The 20,816-nt window shown below is 40.6% G+C and overlaps 1 protein-coding gene across 10 annotated transcripts in view; it reads right to left on the bottom strand.

The window, feature by feature from the left end:
- Positions 1–20,795, bottom strand: part of LOC148150466 (uncharacterized) — a 229,662-nt gene extending 208,867 nt beyond the window's left edge. For 4 of the 10 annotated variants that reach the window (XR_015757023.1, XR_015757025.1, XM_087986602.1 and 1 more), the window contains exon 1: positions 20,415–20,756. Coding sequence is in view for 1 of the 10 variants with exons in the window: in XM_087986601.1 (XP_087842727.1) it covers positions 20,415–20,423 (9 nt within the window). In the remaining 9 variants the exon portion in view is untranslated. Of the gene's footprint in view, positions 1–20,414 lie in introns of all 10 variants that reach the window. The other 6 variants (XR_015757028.1, XM_087986604.1, XR_015757024.1 and 3 more) reach the window with 4 other exon arrangements.
- Between the last annotated feature and the right edge of the window lie 21 nt (positions 20,796–20,816).

Below are 20,816 nucleotides of genomic sequence, written 5' to 3'. Positions count from 1 at the left end.
ATAGGAGCAAGCGAATACCAAAAAGAAGCTAACAGCAATCAATACACTTATCATTCGGAAACCTGCATGTTTTAAGGACTATGTATACAATGCATGTGTAGGGACTGATAGAAATGTAATTGACTCAAGTTAGCTCACTATTTTGTTAATGAATAATTTTCTGTGTGGACAAATATATTGGAAAACTTGTATTGGCAAATTGTAGTACAAGCAATTTACTATTTGCCTATTATTAAACAAATTATGTCTGGAATAATGCAGCTGTATTATTCCAGACATGTACTGGTTTGGCTTGCCATATTTAATTGTGACCTCTTTTTGCTATCAGAACATTTCTATGCAACCTCTGGTGGTGTCATTAAGACAGGCAGTTATCACTTGAACAAAAGGTTGGTCTATCCTTAGGGAACTGTGAAATCGATCAGAAAAACAAACTCAGTATGTGACAAGTGAAAACACTGCATATTACATGGGCATAATAAGTGTGGCTGCTCCCCATAACATAAAACCTTATCCACCTTGTCTAAAAGGGGAATCTGTATAGAAGAATGAGGTCTAATCAATAATGACCTGTGACCATTTAAAGGGTACATCAAAACATTTTGCAAGATTCTAATGCAATAGAGATGAGAAGGGAAACTTTTGATGCCAATCCATGCTGCCTTCACTTCTTGGTTAATTTGAAATGTCTTCAAGAGCAAGGTACTGAAGGCAAAAATGAAATAGATTAGCTGCTACTGCAAGTCAGTTGCCTAGACCTGGCTCCAGTACTCGTTATTTGTTACAGTCATGTTTGCTATACCAAAAGCATTGCATTTCACCTTGCACTCTGCTTAAACTGGTTGCAGTCAACTTGCTTACATTGATTCTCTACACAAATTTTATTTAACAGACATCAAAAACACCAAAGTGATGAATGATCAGATAATGTCACAGCTTATTTGAGTGATACTTAATGGTCAATGTACTTTATTTAGTGGCATGAAATTGATCTTTCACACAATTTGTGAAGGAAGGCAAATCTCAGATCCACAGCATAGCACTTTCAATACTCCCTCAATATTCCATAAAGTGTCAACCTGGATGATATGTTCAAATTACTTGACTAGTACTTGTATTTGTAATCTTCTGACTCAGACATGAGACTGATTCTATGAGCACAGGCTGGCACTGTATTAACTTGATGGAGAAATATGGAAGGATGAACTGGATGGCCGAAATGGCTACCTATATCTTTGTGAAGAATATATGAAGGACAAGAAGGTAAGGACTGGAGCTTATAGATGGAGACATTGTTAGCATTGACTGAAGGGAGACTATGGAAAACATAATGCTGAGCCCCCTGAAATTAATACCCGGTGCAAAGGGAAACATAATATTTTTCTATTGAATGCCAGAACAGACTCGAGAGGTTTAATGGCCTAATCTTGCTCTTATTTCTTATGGCAAAGACATGATTGATGGGCATTAAACATTGTGCTTTTATTCTTCTTCTTTTGTGGGATGTGGACAGAGCTGGCAAGCGCAGAATATTTTGCCATTCCCAAATGTCCTTAAACTGAGTAGATTCCTTCTTAACTCCCAATTTTTCTTTCATTTGTCCAAAAGCTTTGAATCAATCTGAGGAACATACTGGGGGGATTAACAATGCACTATAAGTTGAATAACCTACTGACAATGAATTTGAGTTTAATTGCTTTTTTCATGTGCACTTGCTAGCGAGTCCCACTGGATGGTTAGCAGCAAGGTTCTGAGGGGAATCATAGGTGCAGCAGGCTTGAGATCAAATCAGGGCCAAACCAGGTGACAGAAAATTGAGTCACATAGCTGCATCAAAGTCATAGAAGAAGCAAAGCAATGCAATTATAGAGGTGAATGAAATGTGAGCACTGCCGTTGGGTATACTTTTACTTTATTAAAAGAAAATTAGTTTTTTAAAAAAACTTTCACCCACTTAGAATGTCAAGATAGCAAGGCCATACAGCGCCATCTAGTGGTTCACCTCAACTTGACATGCTGATAGATGGATAAGCATTGTAACTCCATCTGGTGGTAAATGGGAATATAGGAATAGGAGTGGGACATTCAGCCCCTTGAGCTTTTCCACCATACAGTGAAATCATGGCTGATCTGTGGTCGAACCCCAGATACTCACCTTTGGCTCTTACCCATTCTTACCATTGCTAAATATCAGATTTAACATTACAACTAAAGCAGCTGTTTGTCAAAAAGAGTTTCAAATATCCACCTCTCTTTGTGAAGAAAAGTGCTTCCTAACATTTCTCCTGAATGATCCCCCCCCCCCACCCTACGTAATTCTCTGACAATGCCCCTAGTTCTAGAATCTACAATCAGTGGTAATAGCTTATATTTATCTATCCTATCTTTTCCCGTTAAAATCTTGAAGCCTTTGATCAGATCACATCTTAACCTTCTAAATTCTACAGTAAACGGGTCTCATTTGTATAATCTTTCCTCCTAACAACCTCTGAAGTCCAGGCATTACTCTTTCAAAAAGATGTTGTACTCTCTCCAAGGCAAACATTTCTGTTCTGTCCAGATCTGCACATAGCACTCCGAGTGGGGTTTAACCAGGGTTTTATATAACTGTAGCACAACTTCCGCAAACTTGTATTCCAGTTCTCCAGATATAAAAGCCAGCATTCCATTAGCTTTCTTGATTATTTTCTGCACCTGTTTTTGACATTTTGAAGATCTGTACACCTGAACCCCCAAGTTTCTTTGAACATTTAGTATATTTAACTTTATACCATCTAGAAAGTATCCTGATCGATCATTTTTCAGTCCAAAATGGCTAACCTCACATTTGCTTACATTGAACTCAATCTGCCACAGTTTTGTCCATTCACTTAGAGTAAAGTTACAAAGTGATATGGACAGACTATCATCTACACTGTCTCCAATTACACCTAACTTTGTTCCATTAACAAATTTGGGTATGATTTTCTATGTTATTATCCAAGCCATTAATAAATAACGTGAATAATTGAGGCCATAATGCAGATACTTGTGGGACACCACTGGTCACATCCTGTCAATTTGAATACCTAGCCATTCTTCCTTATTTCTAACATCTGCCACTCAACCAATTTGGTATGCTTTCCTTTATTGGTCAGAGTATTGAGTATAGGAGTTGGGAGGTCATATTGCGGCTGTACAGGACATTGGTTAGGTCACTGTTGGAATATTGTGTGCAATTGTAGTCTCCTTCCTATTGGAAAGATGTTGTGAAACTTGAAAGGGTTCAGAAAAGATTTACAAGGATGTTGCCAGGGTTGGAGGATTTAGGCTATAGGGAGAGGCTAAACAGGCTGGAGCTGTTTTCCCTCGAGCGTCAGAGGCTGAGAGGTAACCTTATAGAGGTTTACAAACTTATGAGGGGCATGGATAGAATAAATAGACAAAGTCTTTTCCCTGGGGTTGGGAGTCCAGAACTAGAGGGCATAGGTTTAGGGTGAGAGGGGAAAGATATAAAAGAGACCTAAGAGGCAACTTTTTCACGCAGAGCATGGTACGTGTTTGGAATGAGCTGTCAGAGGATGTGGTGGAGGCTGGTACAATTGCAATATTTAAAAGGCATCTGGATGGGGATATGAATAGGAAGGGTTTGGAGGGATATGGGCCGGGTGCTGGCAGATGGGACTAGATTGGATTGGGATCTGGTCGGCGTGGACGGTTGGACCGAAGGGTCTGTTTCCATGCTGTACATTTTTATGACTCTATACCTCAATGACTCTTGAAGTCCTTTGACATTATCCTGTCCACTACCTTAGTCACCTCTTCAAAGCATTCAATAACATGTATCACATACGACTGACCTGTCATGCTGGCCCTCTCCAATTAACCAAATATTTTCAAGGTGTTCAGTTTCCCGTTCTTGATTATAGTCTCCAACAATTTCCTCACCACTGTTTGAATTTGGAGATAAGCCAGGTAGATATCTGACATATCTGGCTAGAAAGAAAAATGCTTCCCAATCTATTATGTCTGTTAGAGAGAAGGCTGGCATGGTTATCCGTGAGTTGAAGAAGATCAATGTTAGATTTAGGGAATACTTTGCAGAGTTATGCCAGTCAGAGGGAGGCGAACATGGTATAGCAAAAACGCAGTCCTTTTTGAGAACCTAGACCTTCCCAGTATAAACACAAAATAGGCTTCCCTGTTGAATGCAGTACAGGAAACAATAAAGCATCTCCAGGGTGGCAAAGCACCGGGGTCAGACGGATTTCCAAGTGAATTCTATGAAGAATTCATAAACGTGTTTGCGGAGCCAACTCTGGGGAGGTATATCTATTCATATGCACAGGGTTGTCTGCCGCCCTCTCTTAGGGAGGCGAATATCTCCCTCATTTTGAAGAAGGGAAAAGACCCCGAAGAATGTGCTTCATACAGACCACTTTCGTTGCTGAATGTAGATTTTAAAATTTTATCCAAGATGCTAGCCCTGAAGTTGGAAAAGGTGTTGCCCTATGTTATGAAAGAATATCAGATGGGTTTTATCAAGGGCTGTAGCTCCTCCAACAATATCAGGAGGGTACTGAACATAGTGCGGGTATGCCAGCAAAGATTGATCCCGGGTTTAGTGGTCTCCCTAGACGCAGAAAAGGACCAGATAGAATGGCCGTACCTGTTTGGGGTCCTAGAGCGCTTTGATCTGGGGGGAGACTTTGCTAGATGGGTGGCGGTGTTGTATAATTATCCAAAGGCAGCAGTCATCACAAATGGCACTAAGTCAGATAACTTCAATGTAGGGAGAGGTAGTTGACAGGGGTGTCCTCTTTCACTGCTATTATTTACCATGGGAATTGAGCTGTTAGCTGAGGCTATCAGGACGGATCTTGAGATAGTGGCGCCATGGGTGGGAATGGGGGAGCATAAGATCACCCTATATGCTGATGATGTGCTTTTGTTCTTGGCTAATCCAGAGGAGTCTGTTCCTTGATTGATTCAAACAATTAATTTGTTTGGCAGTTTTTCAGGCTGCAGGATCAACTTTACAAAATCAGAAGCCATGCTGGTGGGGGGAATTAGTGGAGGTGCCTGATCTGAAGGATGGAATGCAGTTCCTGCTTAGATGGTCATCGAAAGGTTTTTTTTCTATTATCCCTGCCTTCCACCAGCTGTATAAAGCTAACTATGTACAACTGCTGGAGAGAATAAAACAGGATTTGCAGCGGTGGGTGGGATTACCAGTATCATGGTTAGGCCAAATAGCCCTGATTAAAACGAATGTTCTTCCTCACCTGTTGTACCTCATGGGAGTGCTCCTGTTGTTGCTACCCAGACGAGTATTACGGAAGCTCAATGGTTGGCTAGATTATTTTATTTAGTGTAGTAGGTGCCCTCTAATTAAATTTCCCAAATTGCAGCTTTCGCAGAGTGAGGGAGGGGTGGATCTTTTGGACTTGAAGAGATATCAAATAAGCGCCCTGTTAGCATATGTTGGTGACTGGGTACACGGGAATTCGGAGTCAATTTGGCTTGACGTTGAAGCCTCGCAGTCGAGATGTCCGCTAGTTAATTTATTATTCATGGATAAGATGAAATCCATGACTGAGCAGTGTAAGAGTCCAATCATTCTAAATACGATAAAAGCTTGGAGGATAATGAGGCAAGATGAGGGTAATTGGCTTAAGACCTCGCCGTTTACTCTGTTGGTGAGAGCCCAAGGATTTAAACCTGAGGCAATGGACTCCAGCTTTAAATTATAGGAAAATAAGGGAATCTCCTGTCTGGGAGATGTATTCGAGGAGGAAGTCTGATTGTTATTTAGCCAGTTAAATTGGATATATAGATTGTCTAATAGGGACCTTTTCCAGTACTTTCCAATAAGGGATTACATACAGAGGAAGACCACACTCCTGGCTCAGTTTTACAAGTCAGATGTGGAAAAAAGAGTGCTCCGATGTATGGATGCTCTTTCAGTTAGTATTTTGTATAATTTACAGAGAGGATGTGCTTTAGGGGACGTTGAGGGAATCTGTAGGATGTGGAATCGAGAGCTAGGATAGGATATCTCATTGGCGGTATGGGAAGATATATGGGAAAATGTAAGGAAAATTTCAGTATGTAACAGAACGCAGGCCATTCAATTGAAGATCTTACCCTGGCTCATATGGTGCCAGAGAGGCTAGCTAAGTTCAAGAGAGGAGTGCCACCAGGGTGTCCCAAATGTAAAATTAATATAGACAGTCCTACACACAGCTATTGGTCATGTTGTAAGATCCAGAGATACTGGAGTGCTATAGTAAAGGGCTTGAAGAATATCCTGGAGATCGAAGTTAAAGTGGATCATGTATTTCTTCTTCTGGGGTTGCCAAATTTGCCCTATCTGGTGGAACACCGGAAGAGATTGTGTAACATTCTTACCCACTGTGCGAGGAACATTTTAATGAATTGGAAGATGAAAAACCCCCCAGGTCTTATGGGGTAGCATAGGCTGGTGATGGAGCATCTCCCCCAAGACTACCCCACAAATATGGTGCACCACAAAACGGAGCAGTTTTATAAGATGTGGCAGCCCTTTTTAAATTATATTGATGCAGACTTATCAGCAATATTAATTAGGGCTGTGGTATGGCCATGGGAATCAGTCCGGGTGCCCATGGGGCCCCGGGAGGGGGAGGCTGGGGAAAAGAATACAGGTACAATGACATGTGCTCCCAGGGATGGGAGCCTCAGTGGAGGTGTAATGAGTGAAATAGAATAAAGTAGTGAGATATAATTTAAGTTAATTTGAATTCAGTTTAATTTAATTTTTATTTAATTTATTTATAGTTTAGTTTAAGTTAAGTAGATAAATTTGTTCTGGTAGAATATTAGTATTAATAATAATATTATTAATAGTATCGTGATATGACATTGTTGTATTCCCTCTATCCTTCTGTATTTTGATATTACTCTTTTTTTGTATATAGATGTTTTGTAAGAGATTTCTAATTAAACTATTTATAAAAAATGTTTACTTTATTGATGGAAAGGGATAGATATATATCGCAGGGCAAACGTTATAGCTGGGGGAAAGGCAATTACAATGCGATTAGGCAAGATTTAGGATGCATAGGACGGGGAAGGAACCTGCAGGGGATGGGCACAATTGAATTGGGGCCAGCTACTGCGGGTCCTTGATAAATATATACTGGAGGCTGTTGTCGAGTATGGGCGCCATGGTTTACGAAGGAAGTTCAATGATGAGATGTGATGGCTCAGTTAGGGCACTTGAGAGTTACAAGTTAGCCAGGAAAGACCTAAAGAGAGAGCTAAGAAGACCCAGGAGGGGACATGAGAAGTCATTGGCGGATAGGATCAAGGAAAACGCTAAGGTTTTCTAGAGGTATATCAGGAATAAACGAATGACTAGAGTAAAATTAGGTCCATTCAAGAGTAGTAGTGGAATGTTGTGCATGGAGTCAGAGGAGATTGGGGAAGTGCTAAATGAATACTATTCACACTAGAAAAAGACAATGTGGTCAAGGAGAATACTGAGCTACAGGCTACGAGACTAGATGGGATTGAGGTGCATAAGGAGGAGGTGTTAGCAATCCTGGAAAGTGTAAAAATAGATAAGTCCCCTCGGCTGGATGGAATTTATCCCAGGATTCTCTGGGAAGCCAGGGAGGAGACTGCCGAGCCTATGGCTTTGATCTTTATGTTATCATTGTTTACAGGAATAGTGCCGAATATTGGAGGAGAGCAAATGTTGTTCCCTTGTTCAGAAGGGGAGTAGAGACAATCCTGGAAATTATAGACCTGTGAGCCTTACTTCGGTTGTAAATAAAGTGTTGAAAAGTGTTATAAGAGATAGGATTTATAATCATCTAGAAAGGAATAAGTTGATTTGGGATAGACAATATGGTTTATGAAGGGTAGGTCGTGCCTCACAAATCTTATTGAGTTTTTTGAGAAGGTGGCCAAACAGGCAGATGAGGGTAAAGCAGTTGATGTGGTGTACATGGATTTTAGTAAGGCGTTTGATAAGGTTCCTCACGGTAGGTTATTGCACAAAATACGGAAGCATGGGATTGAGGGTGATTTAGCGGTTTGAAAGAAGACAGAGGGTGGTGGTTGATGGGAAATATTCATCCTGGAGTTCAGTTACGAGTGGAGTACTGCAAGGATCTGTTTTGGGTCCACTGTTGTTTGTCATCTTTAAAAATGACCTGGATGAGAGCATAGAAGGATGGGTTAGTAAATTTGCAAATGACACTAAGGTTGGTAGAGTTGTGGATAGTGACAAAGGATTTTGCAGGTTACAGAGAGACATAGATAAGTTGCAGAGCTCGGCTGAGAGGTGGCAAATGGAGTTAAATGTGGAAAAGTGTGAAGTGATTGGAAGGAGTAACAGGAATGCAGAGTACTGGGCTAATGGTAAGATTCTTGCTAGTGAAGATGAGCAGAGAGATCTCGGTGTCCAGGTACATAGATCCCTGAAAGTTGCCACCCAGGTTGATGGGGTTGTTAAGAAGGCATACAGTGTGTTAGCTTTTATTGGTAGAGGGATTGAGTTTCAGAACCATGAGATCATGCTGCAGCTGTACAAAACTCTGGGGCGGTCACATTTGGAGTATTGCATACAGTTTTGGTCACTGCATTATCGAAAGGATGTGGAAGCTTTGGATAGGGTTCAGAGCAAATTTACTAGGATGTTGCCTGGTATGGAGGAAAGGTCTTACAGGAAAGGCTGAGGGACTTGAGGCTGTTTTCGTTAGAGAGAAGGTTGAGAGGCGACTTAATTGAGACATATAAAATAGGTTAGATAGGTGACACAGTAAGAGCCTTTTTCCTCGAATGGCGATGGCTAGCATGAGGGGATATAGCTTTAAATTGAGGAGTGATTGACATAGGACAGATGTCAGAGGTAGTTTCTTTACTCAGAGTAGTAGGGGCGTGGAACGCACCGCCTGCAACAGGGCATTTAAATGGCCACTGGATAAGCATATGGATGAGAATGGAATAGTTCAGGCTAGATGGGCTTCAGATTGGTATGACAGGTCGGCACAACATCGAGGGCTAAAGGGCCTGTACTGTACTGTAATGTTCTATGTTCTAAGTACTATCTTACAACAGAGATGTTAAGCCTGGCATGTAATCTGTCCTATTTAGGAGGACATAAAAGAACCAATGAAACTGTGATCGTTAGACATTTGGTTAGGATAATAAGGGGCATCAGGGAAACGCAAAGTAGAGTTAAGATTCACATAAGCTATGATGGTACAATGATGATTCAAGTACAACAAGCTGAAATGAAGGTTTATCCCCAGACTAAACCTCAGAAACTTTAATGGGCTCAAAAGTGAGTTTGAGGAAAGAGCTGGCCTGTGATTTGATTGTCTTTTCTAAAGAGTAGAGCAGGAGAATCGACGTTTCGGGCATGAGCCCTTCTTCAGGATTCCTGAAGAAAGGCTCATGCCCGAAACGTCGATTCTCCTGCCCCTTGGATGCTGTCTGACCTGCTGCGCTTTCCTAGCAACACATTTTCAGCTCTGATCTCCAGCATCTGCAGTCCTCAATTTCTCCTTTTCTAAAGAGTAAGCTTACTTCAAAAGATATCATTATTTTGATAACAGGTCACAAATCAGGAACATTAGGTTGAGTTCCCAAGAATTTTGGGTCTCTACATTAGAACAGAACAGTGCTCACTGACAGCACTTACTGGCAGGGCTCTCAACAATGCAATCTTCCCAAAGGCAGTATCCTAATGGACCATCTCCATGTTCATTGTATTATTATGGACAGTGGGCAGGGCTTCAATGCTGCTAGTCAAATCACACAGCAGCAGATCTATAGTCTTGGAAGCTCCTTTAGGAGAGATAAATGTTACTGAACAGGTCAGCAACTGTGAGGGTGACTCAACATGGAGGTGCTGTTCAAGATAGGCATTAAAATAAATTCGGAGCAGACAGATCATTGTGTGCCTCAAACAGGAAGGGAAACCCCTTTGATTGCATTGCTTAGAAATTAGGAAAGGTCTTTCTTATTGGGCACTCTACTGGGAACATAAACCTTTCGATTCTAACAGCTCTTCAGATTGCCACAGAGAAACCACCTTCAACATGTTAGCCTCCACATTCAACAGGAATTGCTCCACTATCAAAAAAAAACCACAGATTCTATAGAATCACCCTTAATTACATTTTTAATCATTTAATCGGTTACCTGGATCCGTGGTCCAGGAAGCCTAGTTGGGTCCTCAGCAAACTGTCTGAAACTGCTCTGATATCGCTCTCCCTTTCTCTCTGCTACAGCCTTCAGGGTCACTATCACATGGTGTTATGAACATGCCTTCATTTTTAATTTCCTTTTCAAATTCTTGTTTAAATAGACAGAGGTACATTTGGAATACTGATAAGATATATTTTTCTTAAACAGGTCATTGGTCAGCAAAGGCCAGCAGGACATTTTTTTTTCCAAAACCACTTACTGGAAATCACATAGGTTAAGTCAAGGAAACAGCCAAGATACTGGATTCACAGGAAATCATATGTCATCACTTAACTTTTATATTTACTTACAATCACATGTCTGAATTAGGAATTCAGTTGGGGTACAACCTGCTGAAAGAGAAAGGTAGCTCAGTTCATCCTCTACTTTTCTGAGGAAGTCCTGTGGCTGATCCAGTGTGCTAACTGAAACACTAATTTAGCTGTTCTACTGAAAAGCTTCTGAAAGAACAACTGTTTATTTTTGTGTTTTTTTTAATGTGGTCTGAAATGAGAAAGAACTGTGGTAAAACCTGTGTTTTAAAGGATTGCTGTGCACTTTGAAAAGCAAATAACCTGACACTTATGACACCATTTTATAGGTATCTGTGTACAGATGCAACTGGGTGGCAAGAACACATTAAGTGGTTTATGTACTAGTATCCAGTTATCAATGACAAAGCCTACTGCCTGCCATCAAACATGTGATTAGTTCTCAGATAAGTGAACAGCTGGTGCTGGGAAAAAGATAGCACAAAGTGTTTTGATCTCCACCAGCACAGATGCTATCTCTCTGTTCTCTGCAGACAAAATTCATTTTAAACCTGAAGAAAACATTTAATCTTTACTTCAACAGTTGCTTTAAGCTGTGATTTTTAACTGATAGGAAAGGGAAAGTTCATAAGTGCACCAGCCACCTTGCAAACTATTCGAAACATATGAAGAAAGACAACTGAGAAGCAACATTCTGACCAGTATAAAGATCATCTCAGCAATTCGTGCATAGAGCCACTGAGCTGCTTTCCATTTCTCTTGTGCAAATATTTTTCCTTGCCTGTTTGTGAAAGAGGGAGATTTAGAGGATTAGTGTTTTTGTTTATTACATTAAATGTGAAGGTTTATAACTGTTTACTTGTAGCTAGAGTCTAATTACTTGAAACTAATAGTAATTCTTAAGTATAGAAACCTGGTCTGTGCTTTCTGTCAAACAGGGTCTGAAAATCAAGTGCATTGGGGATTTTTTTTAACTTTTGTGAAACTCTGGGAATATCTCGGCTTACTTTTTTTCTTTATTCGCTCACAGAAAGTGGGCATCACTGGCTAGGCCAGCATTTATTAGGCAAAAGTGAGGAGATGTTGGAGATCAGAGTCAAGATTAGAGTGGTGCTGGAAATGCACAGCAGGTCAGGCAGCATCCGAGGAGCAGGAAAATTGACGTTTCGAGCAAAAGTCCTTCATCAGGAATGAATGCATTCCTGATTGTCCAAAGTTCACATTGTCAAGTGTGCTATCCCAGTGAAGTATAACAAACATTAACCCAGTTTTGCTACTGAAAAGTCGATGAGAATGCTCTTCTCAAAGATTACAAAATGAACTGCATCTACAAATATCCAATGACAACTGCCTGAGGTCACTGATACTCATCTAAGTGTGCCATGATACCGAGTGAAAGCCACCTTGACCATTTCATACTTTAGCATTTTTCAAGAACTAACAAATATTGGCCAAAGTGTTTTTTCCCAAAATTAATCACTACAAAGAAATATATTTTCTTCCTTTCTGTGTGTGTTGTGTGTGACAGAGAGAGAGAGACAGAGAGATCATAGATCTCAGAATCCCTACAGTGTAGAAAGAGGCCATTCAGCTGATCAGGTCCACACTGACCATCCGAACAGGATTCCAACCAGATTCAACTCACCACCCTATCTCCATAACCCCACATTTACCCTAGCCTAAATATCCCTGGACACTAGGAGCAATTTAGCATGGCCAATCCACCTAGCCGCACAGTTTGGACTGAGAAAGGACACCAGAGCACCTGGAGGAAACCCACGCAGATATGGGGAGAACGTGCGAACTCCACACGCACAGTCACCCGAGGCTGGAATCAAACCTGGGTCCCTGGCACTGTGAGATAGCAGCACTAACCACTGAACCACTGTGCTTCCATGTGTGCACGCAAATGTGTGCACGTTGCCCAATAGGTTGTGTTTTCACAATAAACCAATAATTGTTTCTTTTCTTGAATGAGATATGAGCAGCACTGGCAAAGTCAAAATTTGTTGTTTACTCCTAGCAGTCCTTGAACTGATTTGCTCCCTAGGCCATTTCAAAGGGCAATTAAGAGTCAACTAATGTTGTGGGTCTGATGTCACATGTAGCTCAGACCAATAAGGACAATAGATTTCCTTCTCCAAAGGGTATCAATGAACTAGATGGGATTTTACATCGATTGACAATGGTCACCATGAAACTAGATTCTATATTTTTACTGAATTTAAATTCAACCATCTGCCATGACAGGTTTTGAACGCAAGTCCTCAGAACCTCCAATTAATAATCTAGCGATAATACCACCACGCCATTTCCTTCCTCATAATATACACATGTACTATCCAATTTGATAAACTGGTCAACATTGTAGATATTTTCTAAACACCTCAGGAGCAGCAGGGACATGAACCTAGGTAACCTGGTCCAGAGGTATGGACACTACCACTACACCACGAGAACAATTCGAGGGAAGAATGCCCTGTGCCCCTGCAATCTCCATTCTCACTTCCTTCAAAATCCTTGGATCCTTCTTCAGACATGCGTGTCAACTTTAAGTACCAATAGACTTTCTAACAATTCTTCCTTATCAATTGCTTCTGATGACAGAGGTACCTCCTCAGTGTTCTTTCAACACCTCAGCAATCCTACTAATTCCACATGCAAATCACCTTTCTGGTTTCTAACTGGCCTACTTCTCCTTTTACCACTCTCTTATGATCCATGCAACTCTAAAAAAAACTATTGACACTCCTTTACGTTGGTTGTCAGACTTTTCTCATAATTCCTCCCCAACCTCAAGATATGGAAGCAGATGGGCCACTCAACCAATCACACCTTTTCATCTTTATCTTAACTTGTATCTCTTTTATCATCCATGGTATTCTGAATGTTTGTCCTACTTTTCCCATTTGAGGTAATACACCCTGACTGCACCCAACCATCTCTTCTTTGAGGGTAACCCATTGTACAATGACAGATTTTCGCCTAATCTCTTATTTCAATCAATCATGCCGAGCATTATCCTTGTCTGTTCAAATCAGCTCTCTGCCAATTGATTTTTCTTACGTTGGTTTGATGCTTGCCATTCTCCATCATTGTCCTAAAATTTATGATAGAACGATTGCTGTCTTCTGTTTCCCCGCCGATACTAGATTTCATTTCCAAGGACCAGATACAAAAGTGCGTCTTTTCTTGTTGGAATGGACACATGGGTTGTAGGAAACTCTCCTGCACTCCAGGAACATTTGTCACTTGTTCCTTACCTCCAGTCTGAAAGTTGAACTCAGAAATGAACTACAGAGATGTGTTTTGGATAGAATACAACAGCTGCTTTGTTTCTTATCAATTTATAAAAGAGGGTTTGAGATTAATAATTTTATACTTTTACTGTGTGTATAAGAATATGTGAATTTGTATTATAAATAGTTGATTTACTTTTATTAATACATTTCTTTTATTAATAAATTTCTACTTAATTGATAAAGCAAAATCTGCAGCTTTGTGTGCTTGTTTCAGTGGGAAACTAAAGTCATAGAGTCATAGAGATGTACATCATGGAAACAGACCTTTCGGTCCAACCCATCCATGCTGACCAGATATCCCAACCCAATGTAGTCCCACTTGCCAGACCCGGCCATATCCCTCCAAACCCTTCCTATTCATATACCCATCCAAATGCTTCTTAAATGTTGCAATTGTACCAGCCTCCACCACTTCCTCTGGCAGCTCATTCCATTCAGGTACCACCCTCTGCATGAAAACGTTGCCCCTTCGGTCTCTTTTATATCTTTCCCCTCTCACCCTAAACCTATGCCCTCTAGTTCTGGACTCCCCAACCCCAGGTAAAGGACTTTGCCTATTTATCCGATCCATGCCCCTCATAATTTTGTAAACCTCTATAAGGTCACCCCTCAGCCTCCGACGCTCCAGGGAAAACAGCCCCACCCTGTTCAGCCTCTCCCTATAGTTCAGATCCTCCCAATCCTGTCAACATCCTTGTAAATCTTTTCTGAACCCTTTAATATTTCACAACATCCTTCCAATAGGAAGGAGACCAGAATTGCATGCAATATTCCAACAGTGGTCTAACCAATGTCCTGTACAGCCGCAACATGACCTCCCAACTCCTGTACTCAATACTCTGACCAATAAAGGAAAGCATACCAAACGCTTTCTTCACTATCCTGTCCAGCTGCAACTACACTTTCAAGGAGCTATGAACCTGCACTCCAAGATCTCTTTGTTCAGCAACACTCCCTGCGACCTTACCATTAAGTGTATAAGTCCTGCTAAGATTTGCTTTCCCAAAATGCAGCACCTCGCATTTATCTGAATTAAACTCCATCTGCCACCTCTCAGCCCATTGGCCCATCTGGTCCAGATCCTGTTGTAATCTGATGTAACCCTCTTTGCTGTCCACTACACCTCCAATTTTGGGGTCATCTGCAAACTTACTAACGGTATCTCTTATGCTCGCATCCAAATCATCTATGTAAATGACAAAAAGTAGAGTACCCAGCACTGATCCTTGTGGCACTCCACTGGTCTCAGGCCCCCAGTCTGAAAAACAACCCTTCACCACCACCCTCTGTCCTCTACCTTTCAGCCAGTTCTGTATTCAAACGGCTAGTTGATTTATCAATTCAGGTTCCTGACTGGGATCTGACTTGTCCAGTAATAACATCAACTAGGATCATAACAGTAATCAGACAAAGTCAACATGGTTTTGTAAAAGGTAAATCATGTTTAACCAATTTATTGGAGTACTTCACATATGTGCTAATGTTAAAGGAGACCTTGTGATATGCCAGAATTTGATTTCCAGAAGGCAGTTGAGGACATGCTACATCAAAGGTTATTGCATAAGCTCATGGTTAAACAGGCAAATTATTGCCACTGTTGAAGGTTTATTTGAAAACAGAAAGAAGAGTTGATATAAATGGACATTTTTCATGTTGGCTAAATGTAAGTGACGTGCTACTACTCAATGGTTTACAATGTACGCAAATGACTTGGATAAAAGGACACAAGATAGATATTTTCTAAATAACTTGTTTAAAGATGTTATTACTCAGGGAAGGTTTGAGGTAAGGAATTGAACACAAGAGCCTTTAAAAGACAGAACATATGGTTCTCAAATTTGATATAAAGATAGAGAAAATATAGAATAATAGAAAATAGGAGCAGAAGTAGGCCATTTGGCCCCTCAAGACAGTTCCACCTATTCAATATGATCATGACCAACTCAGTATCCTGCCCCAACTTGCACCCATTCCCTTTAGCCTGAAGAACCAAATCTATCTCTTCATCGAAAAAGTAAGAAGGTAAGCTGTGAAACAATTATGAGGAGCTAAAAAGAAGAGATATAAATGCCTGCACAAAGATCTGGTAAAAGGAGTATAACATGTGAGATTAGAATATGAAATTGTCTATTTTGACAACCTGGGAAGAAGTATAGCATATCATCAATACAGTGTGAGAGCTGTGAGATCCAGTGGAGTCTGGAAGAGGCCGTGCATGAACTGCAAAGATTAAAATGCAGATTCAGCAAGTAATTTAGGAATGCTAATAGAATGTTATTGTTTATTATGAGAAAAATTGAGATAACAGGGCAATTATATATCAATATACAAGGCACATCTGGAGAACTGTGCACAATAATGGTCACTTTTTTAATGAAGGATGTAAACATATTGGAAGCCGTTCAGTGTGTTTACCAGACTAATATCTGGAATGCTTGTGTTGTCTTATGAGGAAAGATTGGCAGGTTGGTTTTGTTTCTGGTGGAGTTTATAAGAGGTCCTAATAGGGTAGATGTGGAGAGGATTCTTCCCATAATGACAGAATATAGAACTAGTGGTCACTGTTTACAAAATCAGGGATGGCGCATTTAAATTAAGAGATGAAGGATTCTCTCTCATAAAGGATCATGAGTCTTTGGAACTCCTCTCCTCAAAAGACAGTGGAAGCTGAGTCTTTGAATATCTTTAAGGCAAAGGTGGATAGATTCGTGGGAAGCAACAAAGTAATAGGTTATTGGAATTGACGGGAATGTGGATTGAAGTTGCAATTAAATCAGCCATGATCTTATTAAATGGCAAAGCAGCTTAGAGAGATCAAATAGGAGAAAGTGAGGACTGCAGATGCTGGAGATCAGAGCTGAAAATGTGTTGGATGCTGCCTGACCTTTTCCAGCAACACATTTTCAGTAGAGAGATCAAATAGCCTACTCCTTATTCATAAGTGCATTATGGGGATAGAACAAGAATATTTCATTCAGGTGGATAGTCAGCCATGACAATGAATTGCAGATAGAACTCAAGGGGCTGAATGGCTTACTCCTACTTCTATGATGCTATTGCTAGCTGTTTAAGATGATAGCTCATCCCCACCCTGACAAAGACAATTAAAGGTGGGGCAATGAATAATGACCTTGCCTAGTAATTCATAGCCCATAAGCAAACAAAAGGCAAAGCAAGGAAGACGTTTGTAAATGGGATTGCATGCGAGATGGCATACAAACAGTAGAGGTTTGTATGAGTTCTTGATTTTGTAGCATGGAAGATAGGAAGACAGCCCAGAGCAAATCAGAATAATGATTGAAGTGAGGTGGAGCAAACAGGTGATATTACACAGATTGTAATAGACAATCTGACAAATGTATGCAAATACAACATCAAGGTTGCAAACAGTCTGATTCAATCTCTAAGATCTATTTCCTTGGGACCAGGATGGAGTAGGCAGTGAGGGAACAGAGTTTGGAGGAGGTATCAAGGACAATTGGATCAGTCTTTTCAAGATTGAGTTCTGAGGATAGACTGGAGACGTTGGGACTGTTTTCTTTGGAGAGAAAACAGGGAAAATTTGATAAAACTTTTCAAAATCATGAAGACTCTGGACTATGTAGATTGGGAAAAACTGTTTACGGTCATCGAAGGATCAAGACCCAGAGGGCACAGTTTTAAAGCATTTTATAAAAGACAGAAATGCAGGGTGAGAAAAAAAAAATTCACAGATTAAATGGCTTGGAGTGAATTGCCTGGAAGTGAGGTGGAGCCTTGTAGTTCAATTGATGCAATCATGAGGGCACTATTAATTATTTAACAACATACAGAGTTATGAGGAAGTGGCAGGAGTCTAATTGGCATTAAGCCTCATTCAGAACAAAAACAATTCTGCAACATTCAATGCAAGCGAGGCCGTATGATATGAACAGGTGAACAAAGAACAAGTATAGGTCACTCGGTTCTTCATGTCTGCTCTGCCATTCAATAAGATTATAGGTGATCTGATTTCAACCTCAGCTCTACATGTCTGCATTTCCCCAATGATCTTTCATCCTCTTGGTAATTAATAATTTATCCACCTCTGCTTTAACAATATTTAAAGATACTGCATCCACTGACTTTTAAGGACAAGAATTATAAAAACCCTACAACAATCCAGAGGAAAAAAAAGTTTCCCCATTTTTGTTTTAAATAGGTAATGCCTTATCTTTAAAATATGATCCCCTTTTCTAGGTTATTTCACAAGAGCAAACGTCCTTTCAATATCCACCTCGTCAAATCCCCTCAGGATCTTATGTTTCAATTAAGTCACCTTTTACCTTCCAAATTCCACAGATTACAGGTCTAGCATGTCCGTTTCTCATAAGAAAATCCACTCGTTTCAGCTAATAATCTATTAAACCTTCTCTGAAGTGCTTCCAGTGCATAAAAATCTTCCATATGTAGTGACCAGTATTATACATAATATTCCAGATGCGATCTCACCAATGCCATGTACAACTGAAGCATTCAATTCTTCTTACAACAAATATATTAATCTATTAGCTTTTCGGATTATTTGTTGAATATGCACACTAATATTTTGCAATTCATGCATTAGGGCACCCAGGTGTCTCCATACCTCAGAGTTGTACATCCTTTAAATAATATGCTTTTTTCATTCTTTCTGCCAAAATAGCTACTTTCACACATTTCCACACCACACTTAAAGGTAGGAGATAGAGGATAGTGGTGGAGGATTGTTTTTCGGACTGGAAGCCTGTGGCCAGCGATGTGCCACAAGGATCGGGGGCCACTGCTTTTGTCATTTATGTTAATGATTTGGATGTGAATATAGGAGGAATGGTTCGTAAATTTGCAGATGATAACAAAATTGGTGGTATAGTAGACAGTGAAGAAGGCTATCTCAGAGTACTATGGAACCATGATCAGATGGGTCAAGGGTGGCAGAGGAGTTTCATTTAGTTAAGTGTGAGCAGTTGCATTGTGGTAAGGCAAATCAAGGCAGGATTACAGACTTAATGATAAGGTAGAGTGTGCTGTGAAACAAATAGACATTGGGATGCAGATTCGTAGTTCCTTGAAGGTTGGGTCACAGGTAGATAGAATAGTGAAGAAGGCATTTGGTACACTTTGCATTTATTGGTCAGCACACTGAGTATAGGAGTTAAGATGTCATGTTGCAGCTGTACAGGACATTGGCTGGGCTACTTTTGGAACACTACATTCAATTATGGTCTCCCTGCTAGAGGAAAGATGTTGTTAAACTTGGACGGCTGCTGGAAAGGATTTACAAGGATGTTGTCGGAATTGGAGGGCTTGAGCTACAGGAAGAGATTGAATAGGATGGGGCTATTTTCCCTGGAGTGTCAGATGTCAAAAGCCCCTTTTCGAGGCTTATAAAAACATGAGGGGAATTGATAGGGTGGAGAGCAATGTCTATTTCCCAGGGTAGGGGAGTCCAAAACTGGGGGGGGAGGGCGTAGGTTCAAAGTGGGAGAGGGAAGATTTAAAAAGGCTCCATCTGGCAACTTTTTCAAGCAAAGGGTGGTGCTTCTATAGGGTGAGCTGCCACAGGAGGTTGTGGAGGCTAGTACAATTACAACTTTTAAAAGGCATCTGGATGGGTGCATGAATAGAATGGGGTTAGAGGGATATGGGCCAAATGCTGGCAAATGGGACTAGATTAATTTAGGATATTTGGTCAGCTTCTTTCCCTGCTGTACAGCTCTATGACTCTACTCCAATTGCCAGATGTTTACACACTCACTTAACCTATTTCTATCCCTTTGTAGGCTTTTTATGTCTGCTTCACAACGCACTTTCCTACCTATCTTTATGCCATTGGCAAATTTAGTTATTATATCTTCCATCCCCTCACACAAATCATATAAATAAATCATAGCTTTAAATTAAAGGGTGGTAGGTATAGGACAGATGTTAGGGGTAGATTCTTTACTCAGCGAGTCGTGAGTTCATGGAATGCCCTACCAGTAGCAGTGGTGGACTCTCCCTCTTTGTGGGCATTTAAACAGACATTGGATAGGCATATGGAGGATAGTGGGCTAGTGTAGGTTAGGTGGGCTTGGATCGGCGCAACATCGAGGGCCAGTACTGCGTTGTATTTTTCTGTTTCTATGTTCTATAAAGAATTGTGGCCACCTCAGACTCCTGTGGCACATGACGAGGAGGCCTTAGAAGACCCATTTATTCCTACTCTGTGGCATCCTGTTAGCCAGACAATCTTCTATCCATGGTGAGGAGGTGCCAATGTTACCCCTTACACTATGAGCTTTTATCTTCTGGAATAAGCTTTGATGTGGTGCCTTATCAAAGATCTTCAGGAAATCTAAATTTAAACCCACAGATTCACCTTTATCTAAAGCACAATTTACTTCTTCAAAAATTTCCAATAAATTAGTTAAACATGACTCCCCTTCGATAAAACCATGTTGGCTATGCCTGATTACCTTGAACATGCCCAAATATCCTGTTACAATGTTTTAAACGCTAGGTTCTAACATCAGTGATAATTTAGCAGTAGGGATTGGGAGAGGTATAGGTGCACATTACGAGGAATCTAACATTGTATTAGTGACATCAAGTTTCAAAACCTTCTATATGATCCACCAACCTTGCCCATCTCCTTTTTGTTTGTCCGTTAAGAGGCTAGTGCTGATTTTCATAGCGAATTAAATTGGGACCTGGGTGCCAACAGATGCGTGAGGATCCGTTTGGATTTCCACTGCCTGGAAATGTGGCGGAGACTGATTCAACCGAGTCATTCAATAGGACATTAGCTTATGTGGCATTAAGTAATAAAAAAAAAATCAGTGCTAGGACTCCTTCTGTACCTAAACAGTATTAGATCTCCACTCCAGCTAACTACTTTCAAAGGCGTTTTCTGATAGTTGTTGGAGTGACATTGGCCGTCCTTGGGTTTCCATGGTGAACCATCCCCCCTCCTCCCCCTCTCGGAATCAGTTGCGGCTTGTCACGTGACTTGGTGGTTGCGGCTCGTGTGATACGAGGAAGG

The sequence above is a fragment of the Chiloscyllium plagiosum genome, unplaced genomic scaffold (assembly GCF_037043375.1).
Source record: "Chiloscyllium plagiosum isolate Xiang-an unplaced genomic scaffold, Cpla_swu_hap1 HiC_scaffold_4, whole genome shotgun sequence".
Lineage (NCBI taxonomy): Eukaryota > Metazoa > Chordata > Chondrichthyes > Orectolobiformes > Hemiscylliidae > Chiloscyllium > Chiloscyllium plagiosum.
This window is presented reverse-complemented; position numbering and strand designations above follow the sequence as displayed.